Below are 15,836 nucleotides of genomic sequence, written 5' to 3' on the forward strand. Positions count from 1 at the left end.
GGGAAAAAAAAGGGGGGGGGGGGGAAGAAAAAAAAAAAAAAAAAAAAAAAAAAGTGTTATAGTACCTGTTGATCAATATAGTCCTGAAGAATAGAAAACCAGGATTTCTTTATTGATGCTATACCATCACTGAAAGCTTCTTTGGGTCTCCAGAGTATTTCTTTGGGAAGCAAGTTGGAATCTTCAAAGGACTGTCTTAGAAGGTATTTTTCAATTCCATTCTGTTTCCAAAACAACAAACAATGTTGAGAGTCTCAAGAACTGCAGTACAAATATCTGGCTTTAAACACTTAAGAAATGGTTTCCTTTTAGAAGGTCTGGTCAGAAAAGGGTTCCCAGTAGTCTAACAATCCAGCACAACATTTAAAAGCATGCTTGACTTTGGGTAGAGGACTTAACCACGGAATTCAGCAATTTGGTTGTGCTTAGAACACGTATCAGTGAATTCATAAGCTTATACTTGGGTCCAGCCCTAGTTTTACATACCTTTGGGATTCGCATATCTGGTGGTAGAGATAAATAATAAGAAGTAAACCGATGATCCAAAAATGGGACTCTCAGTTCAAGACTAAACAGGGAAATAAATAGAAAAAGATACTGAATTAATGCAGTAAGTCATCTACTTACAAATTCCGTAACAGTTAAGCTTTCCCTGTCTTTAACATAAACACAAGGTTTTCTGCTTTTACTTAGAACAAATTTCACTTGCATGTTCATGACTATGTGCATTTAATTAATCAATTTGGAAAGTTAAGTATATAGTCAGCACAGATTAAACAACGATCTCGATGATTTACGATGCCATCTCCTGGACAGTTTCCAGTACAATGAATTTAAAGACTACAGTCCTGCAGGATCTGCAACAACCATTGTTCCCTGTAAGCAAAAACACATTGAAAAAAAACCCCTGCTTCCCCCACAGAACTACCAAGTTGCTCACTGGGATTTGCATCAGCATTTGTAAAGATGTCACAGAACCAAGCAAGGATTTCTGCTGTCATTCTGGAAATCCACATGTGTTTGTGTTTTCAAGAAACAACAAAAAAGAGCCCACTTGGACACCATTAAGCTATTGGCTACTGATCCTGTAGCATTTGCACAACAAGTTCTCGCCTACACTAGTGGCACATATACATGTACAAAGTCTTCCTGCTTACATTCTCTTATGCATGTAATGGCTTCTAAGGACAATGAAGGCAACAAATAAAATTACAGGAACTGTGTCTATGGTAGGAAGAAACCCTCTCAGTATGTTTCCTCAAAAGACATTATGCTGCCCAGCTTCAAAGTCAAATGGAATTGTTATACTGCATTCTAGTAATTTCATTGTCTCTCTAGCTTCTCCTCTGCTAAAAAGCTTCAACTATTTCAGGCAATACCTATCTTGCAAAAAAAAAAAAAAGCATCATCATACAGCAATCAAGTAATGAGGCTCAGTTTCCATATATACTGACAAGATTTGCATTGCAAGTCTTTCCCTGTGTTATTTTTTTCTACTTGATAACAGTACTCCCATCCTTTCTCCCATCATTTCCTCTCTGCTCTTAATTACTCTCCCTTTTCTCCATAAATCTGAACACCTTAAATTCAGTTTTAATTTATTAATACAATGGTTCTTTCTTCCTAGCAGTGCTGTGAAGCTGACCCCAGCTTCTCTTCAAGAATTGGCAACTCTCCAAAGAACAGTGGCCAGAGTGTGATATTAAACAACCTTGAATACGTGGGCAACCTTTTCAGCACAAAACAAATTATGAGGCAAATGGCAGGTCTCCTGCATGCTGTCCATCTTTTAGATAGAAAAGAGAAACATAAGGAGATTATAAAAACCTGGGTGAATTATTTTGTGGCAGGATCAATATACAACACAAGTTTCCTGATCAGTAAGTTGTTTGCTTTGCCAAAGGTACCACCTTTTTCTCATCTATAGCCAGCCTCCCAACAATATTCTCCTTTAAATTCATGTATTTCTTTAGTAAAATAACGCTATTTTCTACAGTGTACAACTCGGCGATTCTTTAAGGCATCAGTCACACAAACTGTATCCTAGCATCTCTATTACAGTCAGCTACCTGAGTCAATGCACATACTTTTCTCTTTCAGTATGCTTCTTAATTCTTCATATGCATGCTGATTATCAGATTCAAGATTCCTCTTTATCTAAACCTCAAAAAACCCAAACTCAAACACAACTCTGCCTTCCTTCCTTAACTGTGCATTATTGATAATTCACTGCTTCTATAAAGATGAGTACAACCCCAGACAAAAGGCATTTCCTGCACCAGTTGGCAACACAGTGGGCTCTACAATCACAGAAGACTGGATCAGATTTTTGCAGTGTGATTTGCTGTTGCTCAAATTCCTTCAGGCTACAACTTCAATTCTAAAATCATAGTCATTTAGGTTGGAAAAGACCTTTAAGATCATAGAGTCCCAACTGTAAACCTAACACTGCCAAGTCCACCACTAAACTGTGTTCCTAAGCACCATGACTACACATCTAATTAAATACCTCCCGGGACAGGGGGACTGAACCACTTCCCTGGGCTGCCTGTTCCAGTGCTTGATAACCTTTTCAGTGAATAATTTTTTCCTAATATCCAATTTGAACCTCCCCTGGCACAACTTGAGGCCGTTACCTTTCGTCCTATCGCTTGTTACTTGGGAGAAGAGACCGACTCCCACCTCGCTACATCCTCCTTTCAGGTAGCTATAGAGAGCGACAATGTCTCTCCTCAGCCTCCTTTTCTCCAGGCTAAACAACCCCAGTTCCCTCAGCCGCTCCTCATAAGACTTGTGCTCCAGACCCTTCACCAGCTTCATTGCTCTTCTTTGGACATGTTCCAGCAATGCAACATCTTTCTTGTAGTGAGGGGCCCAAAACTGAACACAGATTCAGGCCTCTGAGTGTGGCCTCATTAGTGCCAAGTACAGGGGGACAATTGCCTCCCTAGTCCTGCTGGCCATGCTATTTCTGGCACAGTCAACATGGGTTCATGAAGAGAAAGTCCTGTTTAACTGCTGTGATAGCCTTCAACAATAAGGTCACCTGCCTAGTGGATGAAGACAGTGCATGTAGTTTTTCTGGATTTTAGTAAGGGTTTTTTATACCATCTCTCACAGCACCCTTCTGGACAAGTTGTCCAACTGTGGGATGAGTGGGTTCACGGTGCGCTGGGTGAAGAATTGGCTGAAGGGCAGAGCTCAAAGGGTTGTAGTGAACGGGGCTACATCTGGCTGGCAACTGGTCAGCAGCAGTGTTCCTCAGGGTTCAATTCTAGGGCCAGTTCTGTTCAATGTATTTATCAACAATCTGGATGCAGAAATTGAATGCACCACTAGCAAAGTTTCTGATGATTCCAAACTAGGAGGTACTGTTGATTCTCTTGGGGGACAAGATCCCTTGCAGAGGGATCTAGTTAGATTGGAGCACTACACTATGATTAACAGAATGAAATTTAACAAGTCCAAATGCCAGATTCTGCACCTGAGACGGAGTAATGCTGGGCACAAGCATAAACTGGGAGAGGAGTAGCCGGAGACAAGCCCTGCAGAGAGGAATCTGGGGGTGCTGGTTGACAGGAGGCTCAGCAGGACTCAGCAGTGAGCCTTAGCAGCCAAGAGGGCAAACCTCATCCTGGGGTGCATCAAACACAGCATAACCAGCCGGTTTTTAGTAGTGCGTCCAGAGGAGGGCAACAAAGCTGGTGAAAGGGCTGGAAGGAATGTCCTGTGAGGAGCAGCTAAGGACTTTGGGCTTGTCTAGTTTGGAGAAAAGGAGGCTGAGGGGCGACCTTGTTGCTCTCTACAGCTTCCTGAGGAGGGGAAGGGGAGAGGGAGGGGCTGTTCTCTTCTCCCTGGGATCCAGTGACAGAACCCACGGGAATGGTTCAAAGCTGTGCCGGGGGGGGGTTTGGACTGTATATTAGGAAGCATTTATTTACCAAGAGGGTGGTCAAACACTAGGAACAGGCTTCCTAGAGAGGGGGTTGATGCCCCAAGCCTGTCAGTGTTTAAGAGGCATTTAGACAATACCCTTAATAACATGCTTGAACTTGGTCAGCCCTGAAGTGGCCAAGTGGTTGGACTAGACGATCGCTGTAGGTCCCTTCCAATTGAAATAGTCTAGTCTAGTCTATTTTGATACAAGCCAGGATGCTATTGGTCTTCTTGGCCACCTGGGCACACCGCTGGCTCATACTCAGCTGACTGTTGATCAACACTCCCAGGTTCTTTTCCACTGGGCAGCTTTCCAGCCACTCTTCCCCAAGCCTGTAATGTTGCATGGTGTTGTTTTTACCCAACTAGTCTAGTCTATTTTGATACAAGCCAGGATGCTATTGGTCTTCTTGGCCGCCTGGGCACACCGCTGGCTCATACTCAGCTGACTGTTGATCAACACTCCCAGGTTCTTTTCCACTGGGCAGCTTTCCAGCCACTCTTCCCCAAGCCTGTAGTGTTGCATGGGGTTGTTGTGACCCAAGTGCAAGACCCGGCACTTGGCCTTGTTAAACGTAATACAATTGGCCTCAGCCCATCAATCCAGCCTGTCCAGATCCCTCTGCAGATCCTTCCTACCTTCAAGCAGATCAACACTCCTTCCCAACCTGGCGTTGTCTGCAAACTTACTGAGGGTTTACTCAATCCCCTCGCCCACATCATTGATAAAGATATTCAACAGAACTGGCCCCAATACTGAGCCCTGGGGAACACCACCTGAACATCTTTTAAATCACACAAGTCCTCAGCATCCAAGAAACTATGTTTTACCCATGTGCTGCAGTAGTTCTGTCTGCACGAAGTACATCAAACAGGTAGAGCTCCTTCAGAAGCCTTTCGCTCTCTTCTGCAGATTCTTCAGGAGATGGTGCCTGTAACCAGACATATGCATGTAGCACACAGACATAATACAGCCACACTGAGGGAACCATTACTCGCTGTCTGGTGTTTGAGTTATAATGATAACTGAGTGGTCTCAGAACTAGCAAACTCCACATACAAGAATTAACAGTCTCGGGAATTTTGAAGTTTAACAAAAGCTTTTTTTCAAGTGATTAAATTGAATCCCTTGGATTTTATGCCACCCCAGGAGAAAACCTCAGCAAATATACAGCTGTGACAACTCTCAACCTTCACACCTTGAAATCTCAGTAGAGATTTTCTGTTGAAGGGGAGAACAAGCAGCTCAAGGGCTTTCTGTATAGCGTATATATTCACCTTATGGAAATATATATATCCTTGTGTCAGCTCATCTGATCCTTCTCCTGAAAAAATGACCACACTGTCTGTTTTCTTCCGTATATATTTGGGACAAGATACATACCTTATAAAAAAAAAAAAAAAGTATAAAGTTATTAAAGTACAGCTACATGTATTATATACAGCTAGTACAGTTTTAAATTTAGCATTATAGAAGTTTTTCTCCTACACTACTTTCTTCTGTAGTGAACAACTGCAATACACTAAAATAACATCTCATTGTTATTCAAAGCCATCAATGGCCACACAAACTAAGTGCTGCAAATACCACTAAACTGTGTACTTATACTCAGCCCTCAAAATATCAGAAAAATGTGTGTGTCTGTGATCCTGGGAAAGCTGGAGGATTCCCGTGGGAACACACATAGGAGTTGCTCTGACTCAGATCAAAATTAAGCACATGATTAATTCCAGCTCAGCCCTGAACAAACCTTCTAGCTTTGGAGAACAAAACTATCAGCAAAAACTGCTGCTTAACTCTCTGCCAATGTGGGTTGAACTGGATGAAACTCTTTTTTCAACTTTTTTTTTTTTTTTTAAGAATTATTTATTAACCAGAATTATGCTTTCCCCTCATTACATATTTCCAAACAATGTGCTTTTATAACAGAAGTACTAGAGATCTAATGAAAAGGATCTAGTTCATTATTTCTCATACTAAGCTGCAAGCACAAAGAAAGATGACAGATGAAAAGTTGGCTTTGTTTTTTAAAGAAACACTTCCAATATTTCACATTGCAAAGTCCTATCTTCATTTACCAAATTCCATTCAGGGACCTGAGTTTTCAAAACCATGTTGCCAATTTGGATTATTAACTTTTTTACAATGTTTTAGGCTGGTGTAAGATTAACTGGGTAAAATGTCATAGCTGGCATTACACAGAAGGTCACGTTAGATTAGGGTTTTTCATTCTTATCAGACCAGCAACCATTTGTAAGAAGCTGCTGGTGACTTCCTTCATTTCTCTGAATCAAACATACATTATAGGAAGTCTACTTGGCTTGAGTACGCGTGTTACTCGAGGGTGACAAGAAATACTTCACTTTAGTATTAAAATTATGCAAGGAATAGGGTAATCATCATTGGTTTGCTATCGTAACATTCAGTACCTCAGATAACATGTAAATTTTCCCCCTTCCTCCAAGGTTCATATTTATCAGAGCAGAAAATCTTAGACCTATAGATCTAAGGTTTCTTCCTCATATGATTTGATTTTCATCCCTAAGCTTTGGGAACAACTCTTGACAACTGTTTTGTACAGTCAGTGACTTTGAAACTAGTAACTGTTTTTGCCCTAGTGTGGGATCACAGACAAGACCAGGGAGCAGAACTTGGGCATCCCAGTTCCCAGCTTCCGTGACAGCTAAAGGATCTAGTAGACGACTACGTGATTTTGCATAAAATTTTATTTGGGCGATATAAAGCAAAGGTTGCTATTAAAAAAATCTTACCAATTGAAGCTCTTACTGTTGTTATATCATAGGTTTCCAAGGAGAAGATAACCTCCTCTATTGCCTGAATTCCCTCTTCAGAATTAAATATTACTTCATGATGTTCACTGCCTATATGTGCTGCCACCTGTTTGTAAAAGGTCACAATAATGCATTGCTTTTCAATTAAAACATTTTTTAAACATACATTGTGTTTAAAACACATACACTGAGTGAAAACACCAGCTCCCTTCTGCCACAGTGAGAACTGTATGACATTAGGTCAAGAAAAAACGATACTGTAGCAGCCCCTCTGAAGTGCTGCAGTACATTGACCAGAGGGAATACAGTCTCCCTAATTCCAATGTTCAATCATGATTACAACAGACCATCCAGCTGCTTGCCCAAAGCATAACAGAATCTGTAGAGGCTCTAAATACCCCAGATATTTGCCACGAAGAGAAAAAGCAGCTCAAAAGCCATGACAGCCTGATACCTAAAGGGTACCCCAGAGGCCAAACAGTTTGTACAAGGCTTTTAAATATTGTAAGTTAATTGTCAGTTTACTGAAGAATTAACATACACACAGATGCCATAGCATAGGAACCATAGCATGGAGATCTACGCTAAACCCCAGAGGCAGAATTCAGACAATTGCAAAGTATCATCCTTTTGGTAACAACGCAATGGGAGTCTGTCATGAAAGTCTTCCAAATGCAAGAGAAAACAGGTAAGGCTCCACTGTCTCTTCTGTAAGATTTAACTAAGCAGCAAATGTTGTACCAAATGACCTACTGCAAACTGATTTACATCATTCGTAAGATTTAACTAAGCAGCAAATGTTGTACCACCAAATGACCTACTGCAAACTGATTTACATCATAGCAATATTCATTCAGTATTCCTATTAATACCATAACATGAAGTTAGCACCATTAATACACACTGCTTAGCATTCAGCCGCTTGGAACAAACTGAAAGCAACGCTCACTCTACCTTTCTGGCAGCCAGCAAGTCAGGGCTGTTTTCCATTCCAATTGCAAAGGTTTGCAATGGATAATTGATGTTGATTTCTTTCATCAGTTTCAGAAGAACAGCTGCAACCAAGCTGGAATCTAAGCCCCCTGCCAACAAAACAAATTATTTGGTTAGGTATTTGAAGTACCATGTGAATCCAAGGTACTTCTTGTACAAGTGCACATTTACCTCTGCTTAATGACAGAATCGGGCAAATTTAGGGAAATGTCTTCAGTAACAGTTGTCAGTACTTTTGGTGTCAGAAGCATTGGTGGAAACCTTTCTTTAAGAGACACAGATGTTCTGAAAACATTGTAGCACTACAGAACATGCTCCTTTCCAACTCTGCTATAATGGGATTTATTCTCCATTTCAAAACTGCTCTCTATCCTCTTCTTACCTATACATTTGATATTCTACTGACCAAACTATGTAAATTTTTTTTGGGGGGTTGCTGTTCGAATAAACCAGAATTAAGCAAAAGAACAGAACGTTTAGTGTAAGGATTCCACTCTTCCCCAATTATTTTTCAAAAGTGTGTTTCACACATTTTGAGTGGAATTAAATTTTTAAACATCACTTCAAAGTGAAAAGGGTCACTAGTGAGACGCTATTTTTTTTATTTCCTCCTCTTCTTTCTCAGAGGAGGACAGTGGAAGGATTTGAACAGTTTGGAAAACAAGCAAAAAATAAAACCAAGAGATGCACAAGGTGTCCAGATGTACTCTAAGGCTCCACCTTCTTATTCTCATGAGTTAGTTCTGCTAATCCTTGACTAGTTCTACTTGCTGCTGCCCTTTGAAGTACTGAGCAAAACACAGTGCCTGTTCTCCCACACCCGCCTGCAGTTCTGACAGGCATGAGGCAAAACCCTCTTCTCTTTGTTTCCTACATGTGGCTTTTCAGCGAGGTGCATTAGCATCCATTCCCATCCCACTCCTCTTTGTGGGCACGCTACCTCGTAAAGAAAAAAAACAACTCCTTCTGTAGAAATTACATGCCTATCTGAGAAAAGGAGAGCACAGAAATCAGTTGAGTGCTTAGGATGCGGGAATCAGGGAAATCAAAACCTGAATTTCTACTGTGAAGTTGCAGAACTCCCTCTGTGGTTGGAAACAAAAGGACTTCTCCAACTGTGATGCTCCAAGGATACTCAAAATTATGAAGCATTGAGATACTCTGGTATTATACCAGCATGGGCACTTAGTTTTGCCACTAATATATTCTGCACGTGCATCTGAGGAGCTGCTGATTGCCTTCTAATTTGAAAACTAAAATTTTTAGGCTTTGTACTGAGACTGGGATCTTCCAACTCTGTGTATCTCCCTGTTTCATTTACCTCCCTCCTACTTTTTATGATGCCACAGTAAGGAAATAGTCCCAATAGGATCTCCTAGTCAGTTCTTTCTCATTCAGATGCACATTTAATAGGGTTCATGATAAATGAGTGTAATTACTGATGTTCAAAGCCAACCCTATCGTGGGCTGCATCAAAAGCAGTGTTGCCAGCAGGTCGAGGGAGGTGATTCTGCCCCTCCACTCTGCTTTGGTGAGACCCCACCTGGAGCACTGCGTCCAGCTCTGTGGTCCTCAGCACAAGAAGGACGTGGAACTGTTGGAGCGGGTCCAGAGGAGGGCCACAAAAATGACCCAGGGGCTGGAGTACCTCTCCTATGAGGAAAGGCTGAGAGAGTTGGGGTTGTTCAGCCTGGAGAAGAGAAGGCTCTGGGGACACCTTATTGCAGCCTGTCAATATTTAAAGGGGGCTTATAAGAAAGATGGGGACCGACTTTTTAGTAAGGCCTGTTGCGATAGGACAAGGGGTAATGGTTTTAAACCAGAAGAGGGTAGATTTAGACTAGATATAAGGAAGAATTTTTTTATGATGGTGAAACACTGGTTGCCCAGAGAGGTGGTAGGTGCCCCATCCCTGGAAACATTAGAGGTCAGGTCACTTCAGGTACATCACAGCAGAAGAGCCAGCATACTTTTCTCTAACTGGTAGATAATGGGCAAAAGAAAGAGAAGACACAAGAATTCTGATTCTTGCTACTTACCTGACAAAAGACAACCAATCCTTCTGTGAGCCATCAAACGTTTTCTAACAGCATTTTCAAACAGAGTACGGATGTTGCTTTTCACTGTTTCAAGATCAAAGCCTGTCCAGAAGAGGGGAAAAAAAACCCCAAAAACCCAAAACAAACAAGTGTTACTTAGACTTTGCTGGATTCTGCAATTAAGAAAACAAAATTATTTGTCTGAATTTCCTTTGATAATGAGGGTATGCAAGTTCAAATATTTTTGTACATGACTGCCTACAAAAACATTGTAAAGATCCTTCCACGATTTTTTTAAATGGCACTTTTAAAAATGAATCAATACAAATTTTAGATTCAAAGATTATATTTTTTTCACTTTTTAATCGGAGTAAGTAGCAAATGCTTTGGTGTACTACCTGAAGGCAGAGTTTCCACTGTATCATACGCAGCATGGAGTGGTTCATCTTTATAGCTATGAAATTTTACTAATTCCACTGATGCAACCTTGCCAGAGGGCTTTAAATCCAACACTTCATAATGACCTGGGAGAAATGGTTCCACTTTAGGACATAAGGATGCTGCATGCTTTAAGTTGGTAAGTCCTACAGACAAAACAGGAAAAAGAAAGAAAAAAGTCAGTTTTTAACCAAGGATGGTTAAGTTATACCTCACTCAACAGCCTCTGTACTAGAACCGTGTGCAAATATTTTCTCCAGATCCTAAATTTGGTATTAAAAAAATATCATTTTGAGTCTGAGTCTGCCCAGGCTGGAGCACGATTCTGCTTCTGGCAGGTTGCTCACACAGATCTGAGCCATCTCAAGCTGAGGCAGAGAAAGGAAGCCAGCAGGTTTTACTAATTGGTAAGTAGCAATTTATTCCTGTGAGCATTAAGAGCAGCACTTTTCTGACTGACTACATGATGTCCAGGTCAAGGTGTAATATGCTTATGAGAATTCAAATGGCAGTTAATTTTAAACACAAACCCAGTTATTAAGTGTAGCCACGCTAACAAGAGGTTTGTAATAAGACCTCATCACTGAAGTGATTGCCTAATTGGCATTGATTTAGTGATTTCATAACTCTTCGGTTCCAGACTGATCTACACCTCTGCTAATGAATGCCAAGAATCAGACTTGTAGCCAAACGTCCTTTCCACTCCTCTTGTGAACGGGGATGTTCTGCACCTGCTGGTCACCTGGATGACCCTCGAGGAACTCCACAAAAGAGATACGGAATTGCTGTTAGAGAGGGACTGCGAATTCACTGTGATGGTTATAGGAGACAGTCCCTAAAATATTTCACTTCCCTTCTTCCTTCCGAAGAAGCAGAGATGGTACAGCTTTTAGTACTAGCACTTAATACTACTATTAGAGGAGTCAACCTACATTTGGAGTCTGATAATAAAATTATTATACAGTAAATATAAGTAACCATGAAAGTCAATTTTAGCCAAAGTGCATTTTAGGCAATAAACACCCTTTTGGAACTGTTCAAACTTGTTTATGCAAGTGTCAAGACTAGAGAAAATTACTTAAAAAAACCCCACCAAAAAAAAAAAAAAAAAAAGGGGGTAGTGGATGTGTCATCTCAAAAGAAAAAAAATCCTCATAAAATAAAGTAAGTGTCACTAGAAAATTACCCAATGCTGCAGGAAGTTTCAGTAGGGTTTTAAATTCTTGGCTTTTACAGATTAGCAGTTCTCGCGGCATTATTTCCCAGTTCACCATAGAACACCAGGAACAAATTCTAATAAAATTTACTGTAGCATAAATCTAACCTAACTCTATAGACTACATTTAGCTTTCAGTAACATAAAACATCTTGGGCTATATACTGCTATGATTCCAGAATGCAAAGAATTATAAAATTAAATGAGCAAGTTATTTTAGAGATATTAAGGACAATTAAACATCTTAGAGGTTTACTGTCTGTGGGGTTTTTTTTTTAATTATGTGCAGTTCTTATACTACTAAATATAGTTTTTTTGCTTCACACTTAGAAGAAAAGCCTGATAAATCAGTTTGTCTCCAACAACAATAGCTAAGATTATTTAGGCACTAAACACAACTGGTTTTACCTTTTGCCTCAGAACAGACACCCAAAAATCCATCATCAGTCAGCACCTTAAACAGTGGTCTGACTCCATAGGTATCTCTCGCCAAAAACACTTTTCTGTTTGCGGTGTCCAGAAGGATGAAAGCAAATACACCATCCAGCATGGATGCTGTTTGTTCTATTCCTCCTCTGTTGTAAAGATGAAGGATAACCTCGCCATCCACCAACGTTTGATATTCAAATCCAAACTGCTTCTGCAGCTAAGAAAAAATATAAAGAAAAGCAGGAATAAGCACTTGCAAACATTTGACTGCTTATTAACTGAAAAAACAACAACATTCATGTAAATGTTTAATAAGGAAACAAAGTTTTTTTTGTAAAATCACAGTTCAAAAGTTACAGAAACATTTCCACCAAAGAAGGAAATTACACTTTTGCGTTGAAAATATCATCCAGGATCATCTCTCAGACAATGTAGATTGACCCTGCAGTCTTAGGCAATTCACTTTATGGCAAGTTTCCAGGGATACATTTCTATTTGAGGATGTCAAACTGCAAACCCATGACCCTGGTCTTCAGAAGCACTAGTCTCCCCATCTCCCCCAGACAAGTGGCAGAAGCAGGCAGCTGCTGCTTCTAAAAATTCAACTCAAAATAGGACCAGAAACAAAGACATCATTTTCTGTAGTCTCAAATCACTCGGTGCCACTTTCTTATCAGATAATAATGACATTTACCACTCCCCACCACCCCCCCATAGACACCGGTAACTTCTCTGCAGAGTAAAGTACTTCAGAAATAAACTTTGATTTACTTATGCAGTCACTACAATTCCTCAGTGTTTTTTTATGCAGAGAATTTCCTTCTGCCTAATCTTCCTCCTTTCCTCAAACTACCCTTTTCACTCTGCCTGTGCAGATGGAGTGGGGGAAGAAGAAATTAGCTGTCAGACTTAAGTCAGACCAAACATTCTTTGTGGTTTTGTGGTGCTACTCTTAAAGTCCTTTCAACATCTACGAGACAGGGGGCTTCAGTAGAATACTAAAAAGCCAAGAAACCCCACAAAACCAACATTTTAGCATTTTAACTTAAAATCTTTGGTTTTAATTGTTATTCATGGGGCAAAGTCTTGGATAAAATTGAGTCAATATTACAATAACTAAGTCATGGCTCTAAACAACATGCCTGTTTCACCAATGAACCTTTCCTAGGTAGGTTTCAGCCACAAGCCTGAAAAAAATAAGTATCTTTTATAAAGCAAGAGGGTACATCAGGTAGTGAGAACAACCAAACAAATTCCTGTTAATGCATAACTAAATTCCCCTTAGGATTGTGTGTGTAGCACAATTGAGACTAATTCTTACTGCTTTCAACAGCAGAAAAAATCACAATGCAAAACACAGCAAGTATCACAGACTGTTGGTACAATACACTTCACTTGGACTGCAGGGCAAAGTTTATCTCATGTTTCAAACAGCCAGATACTTAAAAGACTGGGGAAAAAAAAAAAATCTGCCTTATTCAGGCAAATTCCCAATGATGTTACTGATGTCACTGACATCACTCACAGTCACCAACTCTGACTTCAGAGATGTGATGCTGCAATTACTAAGACATCTCAGATTATTCATATATTTCTGATATTAGCATGCTCAGCTGAGGATTCATTTTAAGCATTCAGCTTCAGCATGACTCAGAAACAGTCACAACTGTAAGCTGCTTTATATGCCACATTTGGATGATATCGATGTGCTGGTTTTGGCTGGAACAGAGTTAATTTTCTTCACAGTAGCTAGTATGGGGCTATGTTTGGGAGTTGTGCTGAAAACAGTGTTGATAACACAGGGATGTTTTCGCCTGCCCATAGGGAAGCAGTGAATGAATTCCTTGTTTTGCTTTGCTTGCGTGCATGGCTTTACTTTACCTATTGAACTGTCTTTATCTCAAACGAGGAGTTTTATAATTTTTACTCTTCTGATTCTCTCCCCCATCCCACTGGGGTGCTGTGAGCCAGTGGCTGCCTGGTGTTTAGTTGCTGGCTGGAGTTAAACCATGATACCAAATGATTTCTCTTTACAAGTAACACGGGCGGCATGGACATTTCCGCACAGGAACTGAGGCACACAGAGGATGTTCAGCAGCAGGATCACACCCATCAGGGACATTCAGACACTTTAGGAAGTAAGTACAGACTTGCTGCTTGTTTTGTGCCCAAGAGACTTGCTTAGGTCTCTCAAAAACCCCACAAAGCATCTGCCTTAAGCTGCAGACACATAAGGACTTTGGTGGCATATGGCAACATCTCCCTAGTGCTTGTTGCTTTTACATAAATACATAAGCATGCATGCTATACATTAATAAGTGACATAACCCATCTAGATTAATATGCAGTAATAAAAATGCAATACCTGACAGCTTAGAGATGACCCCAAACAACTGAAGAGCAAGACTGTCTAAAAGCATTTGCGTTATAAAGAGAGAAGGGGAGAAAGATGCTTGCAATTCCCCTCCCCAAGAGATAATGAAAATGCATCTTTATTTTAAACTGATCAAACCTGAAGGTACGAATATTTATTGCTCTTGTCAATTAAAAAGTTATTTTTCTGTATTAAAGACTAAGTATGTTACTAAGCCACTACAGATTCACAGCTCATCAAGATAATGCACTTCCTTTTAAATACTGTCATTTGACAACTTTTAAAACTTTTTCTGATATTCTAGTCCACCAGGTTTTAAACATTTTCCAAATATCCACTGGTTTTGAAATTAAAAAAAAAAAAAAAAAAAGCTGCATGATCCATCCAACACTTACCTGTTTGAAATTGTAGATTTCTCCATTGTAACACAGCCACAGATACGGGAATTTCTTCACCCGGATAGGCTGCATGCCATATAACTGATCAACAATCGCAAGGCGGTGGAAACCAAAACAGCAGTTGGTGAACCCATTGACGTTCTCAAAGCGAAACGCATCGGGACCCCTGTGTGCTATCTTCATGGCACTCAGGCACTGGACAGAAAGGCATTCATCACTCCCAAACAGGGCCCAGATACCGCACATGGTGAGGCTGTTGATCTACCTGAAAGTGGAGAACCTGTTCAATAAAAACACGAACATTATAAGCAAGAGCTGACACCTAAAAAACACAGGTAACAAATGTAGACTACTAATCGCTTAACTGTCAAGAGGACTGATGAAGAGAACAGCAGACTTTACTAACATGAGGTAAAACCTGTTTTGCCCAGAATATGATAAGCAACCTTTGGCCAGAAAGAAACTGGGCATAAGTTTACCTTTAGTACACCAAGGTTGTCTATGATTTTTTTTTTTTTCTTTTATAGAACACAAATAGAAAAATCATTACTGAGCTTCGGGTGTGATCTGCTGAAGGAACATCATCTCAGCAGAAAGGGTAACAGCTCACTCAGCTTGCAGCCCTTCAGCATAAAAAGGGGGCTTGTAAGAAAGACAGAGGGAGGCCTTTTACCAAGGCCTGGTATGGAAAGGACAAAGGGCAATGGTTTCAAACCAACAGAGGGTAGGTTTAGATGGGACTTCCCTGGCACCATAGGTGGCCCAGATAAGAAAGGTGTGGAGGGATGAATGCTGGTGCAGTGCCGTGCTCCCCTTGGCATGCCTTTTGCAGGCAGAATGTCCCTGGAGCTCTAGGCTTTGTGGCTCCCTGAACCCCGCCCCTAACTAGTGGTAGAGGTGGGCTGAGGCTGGGGACCTCCAAGTGATGGCGCTGAGGACCTCCGCCTCAGCCCCAAGCTGCCGTTAGGGTCAGGGAGGCAGAAAGCCTGCGGCTCCGGGGACAGTGGGGCTGCCAAAAGCACGCGAATGAGCGCAGGGCACTGCACCAACGCCGCTGCCTCCACACCTTTCTCATCCGGGCGAGCGATGGCGCTGGGGAGCTCACCCTCAGCACATGGAGCCCGGATCTCCCCCTAGCCGGGGAGGCTTTCCATGTGCTCCGCGGTCTCCGGGGCTCCCGGAGCGCAGGCACCAGGGGCAGGTTCGCCCGGCGGACGCCC

General features: G+C 41.1%; 1 protein-coding gene across 1 annotated transcript in view; it reads right to left on the reverse strand.

Annotated features, from left to right (window-relative positions):
- The window catches only part of ASNS (asparagine synthetase (glutamine-hydrolyzing)), a 17,334-nt gene extending 2,398 nt beyond the window's left edge, over nt 1-14,936 (reverse strand). The window contains 11 exon segments of the mRNA XM_009642026.2: nt 66-221; nt 487-568; nt 4,768-4,868; nt 5,215-5,306; nt 5,309-5,320; nt 6,709-6,835; nt 7,684-7,811; nt 9,762-9,863; nt 10,160-10,345; nt 11,824-12,061; nt 14,614-14,936. Coding sequence (XP_009640321.1) covers nt 66-221; nt 487-568; nt 4,768-4,868; nt 5,215-5,306; nt 5,309-5,320; nt 6,709-6,835; nt 7,684-7,811; nt 9,762-9,863; nt 10,160-10,345; nt 11,824-12,061; nt 14,614-14,862 — 1,473 coding nt within the window. The 5' untranslated portion in view covers nt 14,863-14,936.
- Between the last annotated feature and the right edge of the window lie 900 nt (nt 14,937-15,836).

Source organism: Egretta garzetta, unplaced genomic scaffold (assembly GCF_000687185.1).
Source record: "Egretta garzetta isolate BGI_Z169 unplaced genomic scaffold, ASM68718v1 scaffold30, whole genome shotgun sequence".
Lineage (NCBI taxonomy): Eukaryota > Metazoa > Chordata > Aves > Pelecaniformes > Ardeidae > Egretta > Egretta garzetta.